General features: G+C 42.7%; 1 protein-coding gene across 1 annotated transcript in view; it reads right to left on the bottom strand.

The window, feature by feature from the left end:
* THSD7B (thrombospondin type 1 domain containing 7B) overlaps nucleotides 1-18295 on the bottom strand; it is a 2268639-nt gene that overhangs the window by 552809 nt on the left and 1697535 nt on the right. Inside the window, exon 16 of the mRNA XM_069225078.1 lies at nucleotides 13455-13633. Within this exon, the coding sequence (XP_069081179.1) occupies nucleotides 13455-13633 (179 nt within the window). The remainder of the gene's footprint in view (nucleotides 1-13454; nucleotides 13634-18295) is intronic.

The raw sequence follows: 18295 nt of genomic DNA, 5'->3' as shown, positions 1-18295 counted from the left end.
ATGCTCCCCAGATTTGCGCACTCTGCAGCAATTCTTTCAGGTGTGTTTTCATACCTGCGGATCTCATGTGTTCGAAATCTTTTGTGTCAAAGTCTAATCTGTAACTTCGTTTCAAATGTTTTGTGTTCCCAATATCGATGTTGTATCTGTCTGCCAAGTTTGTTAATCTCTGGTGTATTTTTCCCACTTCTTTAGTAATCTTAGGGCACAAGTATCTCAGTTCTGCCTCAGTGTAAGATTCTAATCTGTTTACCCCCATGGTGCCTTCTACCAACTCAGCAGCTTCTGCACTTAGCCGTACCAGATTCAGTTATTCATTTTGTTTTTCTTTTTCGGGATTGACTTTGGTTACTGTAGTCGCTGTAGTCTTTTGTGATGCACAGGTTTTCTCTAACCACTCATTTAACTGCTGCACTGTAAAACCCTGCAGTGAAATATTCCCAGTATGTATCATTGGAGTGTACGAGGTGTTTGTACTCATAGTTTGGGGAGTCAAAACTCCCAAACCTGCTTGTCGCATTGCCTCAAGAGGTGCCCCTATTGGACTGAGATCCATTAAGGGTCTTGATTGCTCAGAAACATGCCCTCCCTGGGCCATTATTTGTGGAGTTCTAATAGACCCTCCTCTTATGATTTCATTAGCCATAACTCCCTGTTCGCATGTCCTTGTTTTCTCTTGGGCATATAATGGTACTGGGGGACCAACAGTGATAGGTAGTGATATTGCGGCAGGGGTCTGACCTGATCCCAGGCTTCTGGGAGCTTCAACACCATAAGTCTGCTCCAATAATCCTGGTGCAGGTTCCTTTAAAGGACCCGCTACTGGGTTATACCCCGGTATCAGTTGTGGCGGTTGTGACACTAACTGTGGGGTTGACTCAATCTGAACCAATCTTGGTTTTGTATATATCGGATCTGGTGGCACCACTAAGTTCGTTGTAGTCTCAAGCACTGGAACATCAGGATAAATTATTTTTATCTGCGGTGGAGGTTGCAACTGTTTCGGTATGTCTGGAGCAGTGGGTGCACTGTCACCATTCTGTATCGAAGCTGTATCACTAGTCTGTACCGTATCAGTAACTCCCTTCTCTTGTGTCTGGTTCCCAGGATCCAAGCTAGTGCTCGGAACATTATCACTCACCGCATAAGGTGGTGGTCTGTCATGTAGTAATCTGTCCATAAACTCCTCATCTTCTGAATCATCCTCTTCTTCCCAGGACCTTTTTTGTTCCTTAACTTTGTCTGAATCTCTGTTAGTTTTGCAAGTAGCCTTCTTTCCCTGTGTCTCTTCTCCCTGTGTTATCGCTGGAAACAGCTTTAACCCATCTACGATTCCCCGTCTCCACATCTTATTCTCGTTGTCCCATCTTGCTTCTGCATAGGATTTTTCTGCCCTAGTCAATCTCCTGTGAAACCTTTCCTGCCTGTGTTTAAGAGCCATTAAATCCCAGATCGCTAGTGCCTCATATTGAGCTGGTCTCGGGGTGGTTTTTGTGTACTTAGCATCCACCTCAAATTTTCTAAAACTTTTTGATTAAATGTCCCATGTTCCGGAAACGCTAAACACCCTTCTTTTTCTGTCAACTTGCGCCATTGTTTTAACCACAAACACGGTGCACCACCCTTTTCCTCCATAACAGTATATGCTGGAGTACCTTCGGGCGGTGTAGGTTCCCCATCTGTTGCAACGATGTACACATCTCCCCTTAAAGCGCTTTTGAATGCCTTAACAAAGTTCATTTTAATTTTAGATTTAATCAAGAACGGCTTAGTTCCCAGGACACTCTTCACCTGCCCTTTGCTCACCCTGTTGCCTCTCACGGACGGCAGCCAATCCGTGCGCGACCCTTCTCAACATCTGACCTATCATAGCGCGGCACCTCTGACGTCACACTCATACACACTGCAGCTGACAAAGTCTTGCTTCTTATCCACACCTCACTAACTTCTCATACCTCACATAAACTAATGCGATTATTGCAGACACCTTAAATGACAATACAAATCTGCTGATTTACTACAGGAAGGATAACACATTCGCTTCAGAACTTTACAGAGATTTCACTTGAAGCCTCGGCCGCTACTCTCTCCTTCTCAGATCCCACATACGCAAGCAGAATTCGACCCGCAAATCCTACTCTCGACTTGTCAATGACTCCCTCTAGTGCACTTTAGAGCTTGTCAAATCTCCATCGAAGGTTTCATACATACGTTATGACTCAAGCTTGACTTGTCAACCACGCCCGATTGACCTATTAAACCACGCAGATTACAACATAAACCATATTTTTCATCTTACTCCGGAGTCTTAGACCTCAACAGGTCCGTACCTTGACCAACCACGTGGATAATTTTTCGAACAATAAGCGCTGCATTCACGTGAAGTACGCCGACTTCCCTACTCTCATACTGTGGAGTACGCCCACTCCTGCTAATCGACACTTAATTTTGACCTAAGCACACAATCTTCACAATCTCCTGCAAGTTGCATAAGCTTTTGAGCAAGTGCAAAGATCCTAACCACACATACCATGACGCCGAGAACATTCCCAACTCATCTTAGGCAGGCTCCGAGATCCCAGGAGAGCCTATGGTGTACCTAGCCACTCATTCCTTTGCCAAATTTCATCATATATAAAAACAAATTAACCACAAAAACTCCGTCCTAGGGCCCCCAAGGGCCAAACCCGAACTCTGCTACCAAAACTGTTAACTCGTCCGTCTATGTCAATTTATACACATCAGGACTCGTTTTAGGTCGATGAAACTTTTGACCCAGTGGTGAGTCTCCGTAGGACGAGATTACCAAACATCAATTATGTTTCACAATAACCATTAATGAACCTTCGGCGCATTTATTAATTCTCAGGCTCAAATAATCATACCTTGAAGAAAAGATTTTGTGAATTTATTCCCTATTGATTACAATCTAATATTAAACGTATTAGTCTCAAACCCAAGAGACATAAAAGCATAATCACAGAGTGGCAATTATAATAAACTTTCAAGAATGCGATAATCAAGATCATAGGATAGATATAACAGCAGAGATTAAACCATGGTGCATGATAAACATCAGAATATCAGTTCAGCATAGCTTCATGTCAGTCGCGTCAGTTTCGTCAGTCAATTGAATACATCTCCTAACCTCAAATTAGCATTAGCATGATGGGCTTCATGCAAAACAATTTAGAACATCAATTTGGAAAACATCTAACTAAATAATTAATTAAATATACAGCAGTTGGTACCTAGAAAGAAAAGGCATAGCAATTCTGTTAGCAATAATATTTACCCTCCTCAAGTTTTGTCAGCATACAGGATCAGTCTTCGTCTTCAGGACATCAGTTGGTTCACCGTCAATCTAACTAAAGAGAATCATGGATCACTTTCCTCATATGGAGGACAGTGTAATAGGGCAGTCTATGGATTGTAATACTTTGTCTAAGTCTCAAATCACCAAATAGAGTGACAGAGTTTCTGGATGCAATCGATGTCATCCCTTCCTAACTGAACTTCGTCCTCTGTGTCATGAGTTTTTATCCCCTTTTCTTAACCCATTCCCCCACAATTCTATTGGTTAATAACTACACCCCATCATTGGTAACCAATCAAATTATTCATTAAGTAATGCATTTGTCATTCTAAGATATTTTCTCATCTTCCAATTGGTCTTTATAATCAGCATTTTCGTAGGTGGTACGTCCGGGGTTACTTCACCATCTTGGCACACGTCTCGGGTCAGGAGTTCTTCTCTCCTCGTCTCATTGTCCTTGAAAGTGTCCATTACTGTTTCGAAGCACATATCTCTATACTAAAAGCTAGTAGAATGCGGATGGGAAGTTTTGTTAATGTTGCATTTCAATATAGAAGAGAACAATAGCTGGGTCATAGTTCTTTTGCGAGTCCGCATGGAGAAAAGCAGGAAAAATAGATTTTAAATGAGAGTTACACAGCTAGTTCGCGACTTATGCTAACTTAAGGCACACGATTCTAATGAATGCAGTTCAGCTTATAATACTACATATAACTGAAGATAATTATTATTTTAGCATTAACATTCATACATGAGCAAAACTTATACCTTTATTTAATATATTCTAAGACTGTTTTAGTCAAATGTAAGCATTACACGTCTATAATATATAATATTAAAACTACGCTCTCTCACTCCTATTACCTTCCTGTTTCTCTACCTTCTCTAAATCATGTCTCATCAATATTGTTGACTGTATCATTTTATACTTATTTGTTGTTTATCACATTCTGACTTGTATCTAGTGAATGTAAAAGGTTTGGTTAACCCTACAAAAAGACACAAATTTATCAGACTTTGCTAGCTATAATGAAGACTTAGGAACTCATTATGAATTTGGCGGCCCCACAGCTGCACCAGCTTTTAAAAGCATGAACCAGGCACTTCGGGGTCTAGAAGTGAGAAGTTATGATGTGTGGACCTCAGTGAGTGCAATAACATTCATTTCATAATTTTGATAATATCATGTGTTTAATCACTTTGATATTAAAGTTATAATGACCTGTGTGTTTCAAGAGGCATTTTCCTAGTAACAGCATTCTATCACATATGTTGAAAACGTATAATTGTTCACTAAATCTTCTGTTTCACATTTTTACATTATAATGATTTCAATAATTAGAAAAAGGGTGCAAATTAAGATTCATTCTGATTGGCAATTTGTGTGAAGGCATGTACGGTTATGACAGTCAGTGTCATTTCAAGGAATGTGAAAGGCTTCACTAGTAAGACCAAGCACCAGGAAAGTGTGACCCAGACCTTAAATTTACAGAGGACATTGATTGACTGAAAAAATGATTTAGCAGCACCTGGCAGTAGGAAGGCTTTCAATGATATAGGTTTAATCAGCTGTATATATGCATGCACCTAACTCATGGCATCAACAGTTCAAATAGTGCTTCAAAATAAAGAAGTCCAGAATTATACATAGGCTGATATAAATTACAACTCAGGTTAAGATTCAAGCCAATTCCTCTAAACTGTGTACGATTCATGCTCCTAGCCACAATGATCCCATGTTCATGCAAATCTAGCATTAAAATTGACAACTGTGGGCCACTGATTGCACATAGTGATCTCCAATGTGTCGCTGACACTTGCATTAAGACACGAGAATACTCAAATTCAAGCATTAAACCTTTTCCTAATCCATATCGTTATTATGTTACAACATATCTTTGTCTTGTTCAATGGCTCTTAATTACTACACTCACACAACAGTTCTGCCCAAAGGGCCAATCACCTCACATGGTGATTCTCCTCAAAGTGATGAATAGCGACCCAAGCATACATAGATGATAGAGCCATCTCAGGGCTCACCTGGCACAAAGAGGGAAAGAGCTTTAATCATCAATGCAGGGAGTGCTTAGACAAGAACTGTATGAGAGATACTAAATGCTAATATAATGGATCTAGAAACAAATTGTATGAGGACAGTGAATGTTGCCAAACTGGAGTAGGCTTCTGTACACCAAGATTTGATTATGCTGGAAAAGGACTGAGACAATAAAATCTGGTTTGGAGAGTGTGAAAATTAGTGACAGAGTATTTCTATCAGCTTCATCAGACCCACTGGAATGCAGGGGTTATTCCTTCAGGTAGGCTGATATGAGAAGATATTTGAATGGGGTGATCAATTGGCAGAAATGTTGGTCCTTTTGTCTGAAGATTAACAAAGCAAGACCAAAAATCAAGCAATGAAGTGCTAGAACGGCTTGCAGTTATATTCTGAAACTGAGTCTGTTTCTGTTGATCATTGTAACTGTTCTTCTTCAGCACACATCATGATCCATGTATCATCACTATATGCACTATATGATTGCACCATGAAGAGTTAAATGTCAGAAATGACATTCAATGCAATATTCTAGAGGCACACCAGGAACTGCTTGGAGAAAAAGCCACAGCCCTCAAATCCAATGATATTTACGGATGTCTAGCTAATACAATTGCCTACCATTTTGTAGATGTTTTGGGGAAAGTCATTGTGTGTGTGAGAAATCCCTGACATCCTGGCTACCGGGTGCCATGTATGTCTTTCTTAGGAAAGACAAAATCCCAAATAATTATCATTCATACATGCACTCTAGCTGTTTTGTAAATCTATAAAACATGCTTAGGAATTCTCAACAAGAGGCTCTGACACACCATCAAGCAATGATATAAACTGTAAACATAGATTTCCCCAAGTTAAAGGCACCACCCCCTTATACAAACATTGCCTTGGGTCCGCTAGAGCATATCAAAAGCCTTAATTCACCTGTACAAATAACATTACTCAACCCTCAAAAATTGATTGATTGAGGTTAATGGTAATGCTTGTAGGAGGTGCTATAGCAGGTGAACATCAATTTCACAGTCATTTGAGTCACCCTTTTCCTGTATTAAGATCTTAAGGGCATGGTTACCGTAAATGTCCATAACACAGAACCAATTAATTATTATGTTGCACTTCTCAGTGTCTTGAGCAATGTATGTCATCTACATTGTAAGTTTCTGGGACAGCTACAAGCAAAGCTCACCCTGTAACCTGCCCAGATTACTTTAAGGACATGAGGGCCTGTTCTCATGACATTGTCATCCATATCTCTGGTTTACAGAAATCTCTAACAACTACTGACAAAATAGCTGCTGTGTTCTTGAGAGTATCTGGATACTGACTTAATCAAAATACATTGCAGATCATTTTTGGTGATAGCATACAATTTTCAGCCCTACAGCAAACATATCATATACATCCCTAGGTTTAAACCTGTGAGCAAATGTATAGGCCTGCTTTCCTCAGAATTGTTAAACATCTCTTTCTCATGGCATTAAATTCAATCCATGAAAATATGTAACAGTTTCTACAGTGGTATGAATTAGTGTAATTATTGTCCTCCCTAAATTTCTTTACTCATTTCACAGTCTCTCTTTGTTGCTTGTAACAATGTTCCTTAGACAGCTCAATTCAACCATCTAAGTATTCATCTGGGCTTTTAGTGACCCTTAGAAACCTAAAGACATTTACAACACCCCCGTCAAATGGTAAATTGGCTCTCCTGGATTGAAAATGTAATTTCTGGACATCAATACAGAAATATCTTTTACAAATGTCCAATGGTCTTTGCCTAGTCTCCATGTTGAAATTGACGTTGTTGTTATTTTAGAAAGCCTTACAATTGGAAATGCCCCTTTCTGCAGGGTTATTCCCAGACCTTTGCCTTTTTTGGGCACTTTTTTGCTGAATTTGTTTTTGTTGGCTTTAGGAGTCTGGGCACTTTGTCGCTGCTACCCAGTGTTAAAGTGAATGTGCTCTCAGCTTAAAACATGGTGACATAGGCTTATCCACAATTTCCATATTGAATTTACTTATACGTCCCTAGTAAAGTGTACTACCTGTGTCCAGGGTCTGTAAATTAAATACTGCTGTTAGGCCTGCAGCACTGACTGCCCCACCCACCTAAGTAGCCCTTAAAACAGGTTGACCACGCAGGACCATGGAGATCAGTGGTGAGGGTGGCAGGGGCAACAAATCATCCATGCAGGACATTCAATAGAGACTGTGTCATTATAACCCCTCACTGTGGGCAGAAGGAAGAGGCAATGGCAGTGCAACCATACATGCCAACAGACCCGATTCAGGCAGGAGACTCCCAATGTTTTTAAGCCCAAAATGGCTTTTTTTTCATCTGCCTAAAATCTCCTCTTTTTCAATGTAAGTCTACAGGGAAAATCAGTTACCCAGGTTTTTTCCAAAGTCACCCTCTTACCAACTTTAAACTTTTGGCAAGTATGGCACATTGGATCGTGGAGGACAGGAGGAATGGGATAGGGACGGCACAAACTTGCAAAATACAATTGTATTTTGTAAGTTTGCACAGTTTTTGCATCAAAAAAAGTATAAATATGGGCCTAAATGTTCAGGGAAGGTGGGAAGGGCAATGGCAGAGCAATGGCCACACAGGGCTCTAATGAGGAAGCAAGGGCATGGACTTCATCAATGGTTGGCAAGGAGGAGGGGTGGAAGGAGCAGCAAGCTTAGGTGGGGCCGCCACAATGCCAGGCCAGGCCTTGCGTCTAACTCCTCCCCACTGTGCATTGTGATGCACATCTTACTTAATGTTAAAAAAAAACAAGAAATTCAAATAAAAAACAAAGGTGACAGAGATGTTATAGTTAGGTTCAGATTTTACATGAACAAAACCATAGAAATTCAGCTAGTATAGTGTGAGTTATTTCAAGTAATTATAGCTTGTGCCCTATGGTAACTATAACTCGCACCCTCGCCATGCACTGCTAAACAGCTATTATATTACCCATGACATCTTCCAATACACCACTAATGCCTTTACCACAAATGCGTTTACAATGATTTTACCATTGTAAACACATTCCTGGTAAAGGCATTAGCAATCAGCATGCACGATCCAGCATGCTTCCCCCCTAGACCCCACCCCCCAAAATTACAGCGACCCCCCATCCCCACAACAACCCCCAAAATTACCAGAACCCCAACCCCCTCCCCTGAAACCTAAACCACCCCAGCCCCCAACCTACCCCTTAAACCTAAACCCTGCACCCCTAAACCCTAATCACCCCGAGCCCCCCACCCCCGGCCCCCCAGAAAACAGCCTGAGTCTCAGACCAACTTACCTCCTCCTTCACCGCGTCAACTCCAACTCCCTTCTTCTGTACCTTAACCACGCATGTACGTTGTTCAGACATGCATGGTTAAGGTACCAAAACCAGGAAGCTGTGGAAAACAAAACAGTTGTTTCGCTTTTGTTTTTCACAACTTGGTGGTTCCGGACTCGTTCTTCCGGGTGTTTCCCGCGAGTTATAGGGGAAAAGTTATAGTTACTTGAAGTAACTCTAAATATACCAGCTAAATTTTGTGTGGGTAAAATCTGAACCTAACTATAACGACCCTGTCACCTTAGTTTTTTTAATGAACATATATATATATATATATTCTCTTTCCTACTTTTATGAATCCCCATTATTTAAGCCACTTACGTGCACACTATTTTACTATTGATTCACATTCTATTTCACTGCCTGGGCTACATTATTTGCCTATCTGCATTAAAACATTGAGGGGCATATTTATACTCTGTTTGCGCCGGATTTGCGTCGTTTTTTTTTACGCAAATCCGACGCAAAGCTAACTCCATATTTAAACTTTGACGCTAGACCCGTCTAGCGTCAGAATTCTTGGAGTTTGCGTCATTTTTTAGCGTGGACACCTACCTTGCGTTAATGAGATGCAGGGTAGGTGTTTCCATGCTAAAAATGACTCTAAGGCATTTGCGCCTTATTTAAACTCCCATGCAAAAATGACGCACGGGAGGGGGCTGGCGTTAAAAAATGACACGCAGCCGCATTTGCGTCATTTTTTAACGCCTGGTCAGGGCAGGCATTAAGGGATCTGTGGGCTCGGCAGGAGCCCAGAGGGGCCCTCCCATGCCCCCAGGGACACCCCCTGCCACCCTCGCCCACCCCTGGAGGACACCCATGGATGTGGGGACCCATCTCAGGTAAGTACGGGTAAGTAGAGGTAAGTATTTTTTTTTTTTTTTAAGTGGCATAGGGGGGCCTAACTTGGGCCCCCCTACATGCCACTGTTCCCAATGACCATGCCCAGGGGACCGAGGTCCCCTGGGCATGGCCATTGGGCAGTGGGGCATGACTCCTGTCTTTGCTAAGACAGGAGTCATAAAATGACACGAGTCAGGTTAGCATAAACATTTTTGACTCTAACCTGACTTGCACCATTTTTGACACACAACCCCCATTATTCCCTACGCCAGCGCTGCCCGGTTTGCGTCATTTTTTTTTACGCTCACCAGGCAGCAGCGCCGGCTAGCATCATTTCATGAATATGACGCCCGGCTGGCGCGTTGGAATGGGGTTAGCCCGCGTTAAATTTTTTTACGCAAAACTGCGTTAGCGCAGTTTCGCGTCAAAAAGTATAAATATGGCCCTATGTATTCCTAGCTCACTGGGGCATTGACTCCTTTGGTAAATATTAATTTTCTTTTTCCAACATTGTTGTGGGATTACATCAGGATGATTTTGGGGTAATTTGTTCAGTATTTGCCCCTCTGATTTAATGGCAAAATGATATTTTGAATTTTAATAACCTTAATGGAAAATAAACTTTGTGAAAATGTACTTTATGCAGTCTGAACCAGAACTGTCTTAAACCAGTTCTGCCACTCATTACACTTTTAGAGATCCAAGTACATTTAAAGTTGGAGCTGATGACTCCTACTTCCAGAGTACAATAGCCTGCCGCCCAGCCCCTGGAAGAGTGAAGTGTTGTCAATACAGGGAGTGCAGAATTATTAGGCAAATGAGTATTTTGACCACATCATCCTCTTTATGCATGTTGTCTTACTCCAAGCTGTATAGGCTCGAAAGCCTACTACCAATTAAGCATATTAGGTGATGTGCATCTCTGTAATGAGAAGGGGTGTGGTCTAATGACATCAACACCCTATATCAGGTGTGCATAATTATTAGGCAACTTCCTTTCCTTTGGCAAAATGGGTCAAAAGAAGGACTTGACAGGCTCAGAAAAGTCAAAAATAGTGAGATATCTTGCAGAGGGATGCAGCACTCTTAAAATTGCAAAGCTTCTGAAGCGTGATCATCGAACAATCAAGCGTTTCATTCAAAATAGTCAACAGGGTCGCAAGAAGCGTGTGGAAAAACCAAGGCGCAAAATAACTGCCCATGAACTGAGAAAAGTCAAGCGTGCAGCTGCCACGATGCCACTTGCCACCAGTTTGGCCATATTTCAGAGCTGCAACATCACTGGAGTGCCCAAAAGCACAAGGTGTGCAATACTCAGAGACATGGCCAAGGTAAGAAAGACTGAAAGACGACCACCACTGAACAAGACACACAAGCTGAAACGTCAAGACTGGGCCAAGAAATATCTCAAGACTGATTTTTATAAGGTTTTATGGACTGATGAAATGAGAGTGAGTCTTGATGGGCCAGATGGATGGGCCCATGGCTGGATTGGTAAAGGGCAGAGAGCTCCAGTCCGACTCAGACGCCAGCAAGGTGGAGGTGGAGTACTGGTTTGGGCTGGTATCATCAAAGATGAGCTTGTGGGGCCTTTTCGGGTTGAGGATGGAGTCAAGCTCAACTCCCAGTCCTACTGCCAGTTCCTGGAAGACACCTTCTTCAAGCAGTGGTACAGGAAGAAGTCTGCATCCTTCAAGAAAAACATGATTTTCATGCAGGACAATGCTCCATCACACGCGTCCAAGTACTCCACAGCGTGGCTGGCAAGAAAGGGTATAAAAGAAGGAAATCTAATGACATGGCCTCCTTGTTCACCTGATCTGAACCCCATTGAGAACCTGTGGTCCATCATCAAATGTGAGATTTACAAGGAGGGAAAACAGTACACCTCTCTGAACAGTGTCTGGGAGGCTGTGGTTGCTGCTGCACGCAATGTTGATGGTGAACAGATCAAAACACTGACAGAATCCATGGATGGCAGGCTTTTGAGTGTCCTTGCAAAGAAAGGTGGCTATATTGGTCACTGATTTGTTTTTGTTTTGTTTTTGAATGTCAGAAATGTATATTTGTGAATGTTGAGATGTTATATTGGTTTCACTGGTAATAATAAATAATTGAAATGGGTATATATTTTTTTTTGTTAAGTTGCCTAATAATTATGCACAGTAATAGTCACCTGCACACACAGATATCCCCCTAACATAGCTAAAGCTAAAAACAAACTAAAAACTACTTCCAAAAATATTCAGCTTTGATATTAATGAGTTTTTTGGGTTCATTGAGAACATGGTTGTTGTTCAATAATAAAATTTATCCTCAAAAATACAACTTGCCTAATAATTCTGCACTCCCTGTAATTGTCCACTTAGCAGGAATTAACCATTTAGGATGTGTACAAGACATCTAACAAAACAAGAGGTAGCCTTAATACCTTGTCCTTTCTCTTGGTGTTCCCAAAGGAAGCTGACTGGATTTGCTCCCATTTATTTCCAGAGGCCATCTTATACCCTTTGGCTCCAACACAAACGGGTGGGAGAACTTGTTCTGATCATGACAAAGGGAGAATGGTTTATCTACATAGGGCTGGCTAAGACTATTTTGGAACATACCCAGAGGGAAAAGGGGTTCTGTCACCTTATAATTACTGAATCTGCAAATTTTTACATAACCCAATTTCTGTCAGGCTAACAGAAAATACATTTTAAATAAAAGGTAATATGAATGACTGCAGTATCCATCTCTGAATGACCTAATTTCCAAACGTGTTCTTCCCAGTCAAACCAATGATCCAAAGTGCATTCTCACATGCCCACACAGTGGCTACCCCAGTGTGTATCAACAGTGAGTAAAGTGGGGTATGTGTTTACTTTTAAACACCAACGTCGAAGAATTCAGCATTGTACAATTCACAACTTGTCCAACCAAACTGCATTTAATTGTTAAAATAATTAGCTATCATATCATAATGAACATAAGCATTGAACTCCTTAATTTGAAAAAGATGCTGAGATTCCCTTGCATGTTTGTCATTGCAGGACATCTTGTTGTGACTAAAATATGGAATATTTTCCCAGATTTATTCAGCTTTCTTCGGAAAAGATAGAATCCGTATTTACTGCATACACATTTGACTTATTTGAAAAAAATGGTTTTAGTATATATTTATCTATTTTTATTTCCCGATTGTGACAGAGGTATTGTGTGGCTAGCCAACCTTCAGGCTCGAGTTAAAAATACATAAGGCTTCCCAGTATTAAAGTCTGCAGGAGCTGAGGTGTTTATAGCCGTATATCTCATGTTGTACACAGTTCTTATGAACATCATTATGCATTAGGCATTTTCCATTTCCATTTTGATAGACACCTTTGTTTTCTTTTTTTAAACAGAACATGTTTTTTAAAGAAATCGGTTGCTTCCACAGTAAAGAAATAACTCGTGCTGTGGGAACTGTTGATAAAATAGATTAAATATCACAGTCTGTTCTTTTGTATATAAAAACAATCTAATCTGAGCGTTTAATTATACATTCCAGACTATATCCCCAAAGATTCTTTAGCTTTCAAGTTGATTCCAAAGGACAACAACCTATCTTTGCCCATGACTGTGGGAAGAATAGCAATTAGATGGAATACCGCCGTCAGTAATAGGATGTTCCTGGCAATAACAAAATAAAGGTAACACCGAGCTGACAAGGAGGTGTGTGCACTGCCGATTTTTGTTTGGCGTGCTTCGCTATTCGACACCCTTTTCATCGCTCCATTTTGTATGCAGTCTCCTTCAGAGCCTGATCAAACATGAAGGGGGCAGCCAATTTGTTCAAATGTGCTCTAAATTGACAGATAAACCTTCCAGCCGTTCAAAACATGCACACTTTAATTGACAACTTGGTACACCTCACCTGATTCTTGAGATCTAATTTTGGGCATGGGCGGCCTCCGTTGTAAGGTTTTTCTTTCAGCCACTTAGATCTCGTTTTCACACCAGTTCCACAAGAGGCACTACAAGGTGACCATGTTGACCAGTCGCTTAATTTGCAATCGAAGGGGCAGGGAACAACACAAAGTTCTTCAATGTAACCTGCATCATGAATACAAAGAAGAATGGGTGACAAGGAACTACACTGAATATCACATATTTATGAACATTTATGCAATATCATGAATCTTTATTCATCCATTTTAGCACGTTTCTTTATTCTGTGACATGGTTCTATGAAAAATACTAAATGTTTGGCCTTGATTGTGCACTACTTCCTGTTTTACCCTGACATTCTTCAGCAGATCACAGGCTCAAATGATAGGCTAAACATGTGGAATCTGGTGCCTTAAAAAAAATTCTGCTAGATATACTTTATTTTCAAGGGAAAAAGAGGTGGTTATTGCACTCTACATATACCTCCCCCTGAATAATGGTATTTATCAGTTGCAACCTGCTCAGAACTGGGGAGTAACACTTTTTCACATTTCTCTATACAAATTCTAGCTTACATATGATACATTCTTCAAATTGTAAAAAGGGATGGACATGACTAAAAAAGGAATAATTCACAGGACCGGTCACACACTCGACACCATCTTTACCTCCAGTGACGGAATCAAGTTTAGCCATACCACCAACTGTGCAGAAGCGCAGCACACCACCTTCAAGCAACAGATATCATTCCACCAAGGTCACCGAAACCCAATGGACACAGGCCTTCGCCTCCTCCCACCCAAAAGCCACCGCTGACCTCAACCAAACAGTTCAGAACATCACCTCCTGGATCAATGACTGCGCCAACAGGGTGGCCCCACTGAAACCAGCAAAAACCAACAGGACCTCCAAACGAGCCAGCTGGTTAATCACAGAGCTCCAAATTGTGAATCACATATTCTACCAACTCGAGAAGTGATGGTGCACCACCAAGATCCCCGCTGATTGAGCCACCTACAAAGCAGCCCTCAACACACACCACCTGCACATCAATGACGCTAAGAAAGCAGCCCTCGCCACCTACATTGACTCAGCAGCCAACCCCACCAAGGAACTTTTCAAAACAGTCAAAGATTTTTCCAACCCGTCAGCCATAGAGAACACCATTCATCCCTCCCAAGACCTCTGCAACACCCTCTTGCATTTCTTCCACAACAAGATCGTCAACATCCCCAACAGTCTCAATGCCCAACCAGCTCCCTCCAACCCTGGAAACCCAAACCAACAGGCTAATGTCAGCCAGACCATCACTGCCTAGACCCTGCTTACCACCTCGACCACCTCAGCCATGATGATCTCCATCCACTCCGGTGCACCCACGAAACACCTGCCTCCACCATCTCTACAACCTCAGAGTCAAACCAATTAGCACACACCTCACCAGCATTATCATTGCCTCCATCACCACTGCTACCTAGCCATGGCAACATGCTGATGTGAGATACCGCCTGAAGAAACCCTCCACCGACCCACACAACCTCAAAAACTACTGCTCAATCTTTCTCCCCCCCATCCCGGCAAAGGTCCTGGAGAAAACCATCAACCTCCAACTCACCACATTCCTAGAACAGAACCACCTCACAGTCAGGATTACACATAAACCACAGCACAGAGACCGTTCTGATCGCCGCCACAGACGGCATCAGGAGACCCCTCGACCGCAAAGAAAAGGCTGTTCTGATCCTACTTAACCTCTCTGCAGCTTTCAACACAGTCTCCCACAAAACCCCCATCAACAGACTCCACAACCTTGGAATACGAGAAGTTGCCCTGAAGTGGATCGCCTCTTTCTTCAGTGGACGCACCCAAGGCATCCACCTGTCCCCCTACCCTTCAGCACCAAAAGACATCATCTACAGCATACCCTAAGGATCAACCCTCAGCCCCACCCTGTTCAATGCCTACATGATCCCCTCGGAAGCTTCGTCAGATCCCATAGTATCAGCATCATCTCCTACGCAGACAATACGCAACTTATCCTCTCCCTAACCAATGATCCACCCAACACCAAAACCAACATCGCCAATGCCATGACCAACGCAGCCATCTGGATGAGAGGCAACCACTTCAAGCTGAGCTCCCACAAAACTGAAGTACTTATCTTCAGGAGCAACACCTCCACTTCAGACGACAGCTGGCGGCCAACCCAACTCGGACCCAGCCCTATCCCTACAGACCAGGCACTCAACCGGGGAACCATCCTCGATAGTCAACTGACCAAGAAACATCAGATCAACACCACCACCTCCTCCTGCTTCCACTCCCCCCCACATGCTCTGAAGAATCTTTAAATGGATCCCCACCAAAACTAGGAAGATTGTCACGAAAGCCCTCTTCACCAGCTGCGCCCACCAGGGCAATGCCTTCGACACCGGCATCTCCACTCAGGCACTCAGAAGACTACAGACCATTTAGAACGTAGCAGCAAAACGCACCCTGGACATTCCTAGATGCACTCACATCACCCCTCACTCGAGGAACCTCCACTGGCTCCCCAACCAGAAGAGATGCCAATTCAAGATCCTCACCCTCACCTACAAGGCACTCAAAAACCTTGGACCCTTTTACATTAACCGGCCTCTTAAGTTCCACCAACCCTCCAGACACATGTGCTCTGCCTCTCTTGCCCTCGCTCACACCCGCTGCATATGTTGTAGCTCCTTTGGCAACTGCATGTTTCATACATCGCTGCAAGAGCCTGAAACTACCCGCCACCCCACCTCCAGGCATCACCCTCACTGACAGACTTCAGGGAGAAGCTTAAAGCCTGCCTCTTTAACTAGGCACAATGCCCAGATACCCCGCAGGGTGATAGAGTGTGCGATAAAATGCATGATTGATTGATTGATTGATCATTCAGGGCCTAATTTAGAGTATGGCAGATGGGATTACTCCATCACAAATGTGACAGATATCCTGCGCTCTATATCACAATTCCATTTTATCCTATGGAAATCGTAATACAGCGGACGGGATATCTGTCACATTTCGGACGGAGTAACCTGTCTGCCTACGTCTAAATCAGGCACTCAGTCATTTGTGCCATGTACGCAGCTTGGTAATAATGTAGTTTGCTCTACTGGTTTAATAACCATATAGACTCATGTGCAACCAGTCAAACATTTGTTAGTTTGGCGTAGCTAATCTGCCATAAAAGTGGCAATTTCTAATGTGTTTTCCCCTTGGATATCTCCCTTTAGAGTTCATCCAGTTCAGAATACTGTAATTTGTAGAGATGACACAGGTACACTGTATGCTGCTTGAGTAAACCTCATGTTACATCTGGCATCCTTGGCGTGGTTTCCCCCAACCTTTTTGCCTTCTGACCTCCTGTTTCGCTGACCTTGTTCTTGTGGCTGTGGGACTCTGGACAATTTTCCACTGCTAACCAGTGCTGAAGTGCATGTGGTCTCTTCTTAAAATGGTAACATTGGCTTATCAACAATTGGCATATTTCATTTACTTATAAGTCTCTAGTAAAGTGCACTGCCTGTGCCCAGGGCCTGTTAATTAAATGCTTTTGGTGGGCCTGCAGCACTGATCGTGCCACCCACTTCAGTAGCCCTTCAAACATGACTGAGGCCTGCCATTGCAGAGTCTGTGTATACAGTTTCAAACTGCCATGCCGACCTGGCAAGTTAACCCTCTTGCCAGACCAAAACCTTCATTTGTAATGTATATGACACCCGTAAAGTAGGGCCCAGACAGCCCAAAGGCAGGGCGCATTGTTTTAAAAAAGTAAGACGTGTACTTACACGTTTTACATGTCCTAGTAGTGAAAAACTCTAAAATTTGTTTTTCACTACTGCAAGGACTATCTTTCCCAAACAATATCATTGGGATTGCCTTATTACATTTTAGAGGTGTAATTTCCAATTGAGAAGACATGGGACACCAAGTTTAGTGTCTCTGGAATCACAATTTATAATCACAACTTATGATAAAGTCAGATTTTAAATTGTAGTTTTGAAAATGTCAATTTGAGAAAGTTGACATTTTGTTACTTTAACCATCTGGTGCCTTCTGCCTGTCTCGGAATAAACATCTAGATGGGTGACAGCTACACTCTTATGCATTCACTCCAGGCAGCCTCACACAAAGGGAGCTTAGGCGTGACTGATGGCCCACCTTGGGCAGGACAGGAGGAAGGAGCTGACACATCTGAATTGGCTGTGTCCTGATCCCACACAAAGGGATGCATAACCCCCTGTGGTGAGTCTGGAGACAGGGCATGAAGGGCAGGGACTCTGTGCAATTCAAAGGCCTCTCCTTGAAGTATCCCCACTTCAAAGGCACAACTCAGTACAAGAACTGGACCTCTTACACCACCTCTTACACCACCACTTCAGTACACATATGGAACTGTGGACCTGGAACAATGACTACTGGGCTGCTGAAAGTAATGACACTCCTCTGAACTCTGCTGGACTCCTGCTCTGCTATGATGACCTGCTGATCTCTTTGCCCTGTAGTGAGAAAGACTGGACCTGAATCTCTCCAACCCAGGAGCAGAGTAACTCCAAGGGCTTGCTGGCTTGCCTCCTGGACCTGTCCTCAACAAACTCCTGAAGCTCAAGAGGTGCCCCTCCAGTCCTGGGTCCTTGAAAGTGGTTTTGAGGCTCCTGAAATCAAGCTTTTGGGCAGTTTGCAGCAATAAACAGGTCTGCTGACACCGGAATAGCACTGATTGCCCAAAGAATCAGTGCAAGCCACCATAAGTTCATCTCTTTTCACAGCAAGCATCGCTGCTCATGACTGCAAGGCTCC

The sequence above is a fragment of the Pleurodeles waltl genome, chromosome 3_1, assembly GCF_031143425.1.
Source record: "Pleurodeles waltl isolate 20211129_DDA chromosome 3_1, aPleWal1.hap1.20221129, whole genome shotgun sequence".
Classification (NCBI taxonomy): Eukaryota; Metazoa; Chordata; class Amphibia; order Caudata; family Salamandridae; genus Pleurodeles; species Pleurodeles waltl.
This window is presented reverse-complemented; position numbering and strand designations above follow the sequence as displayed.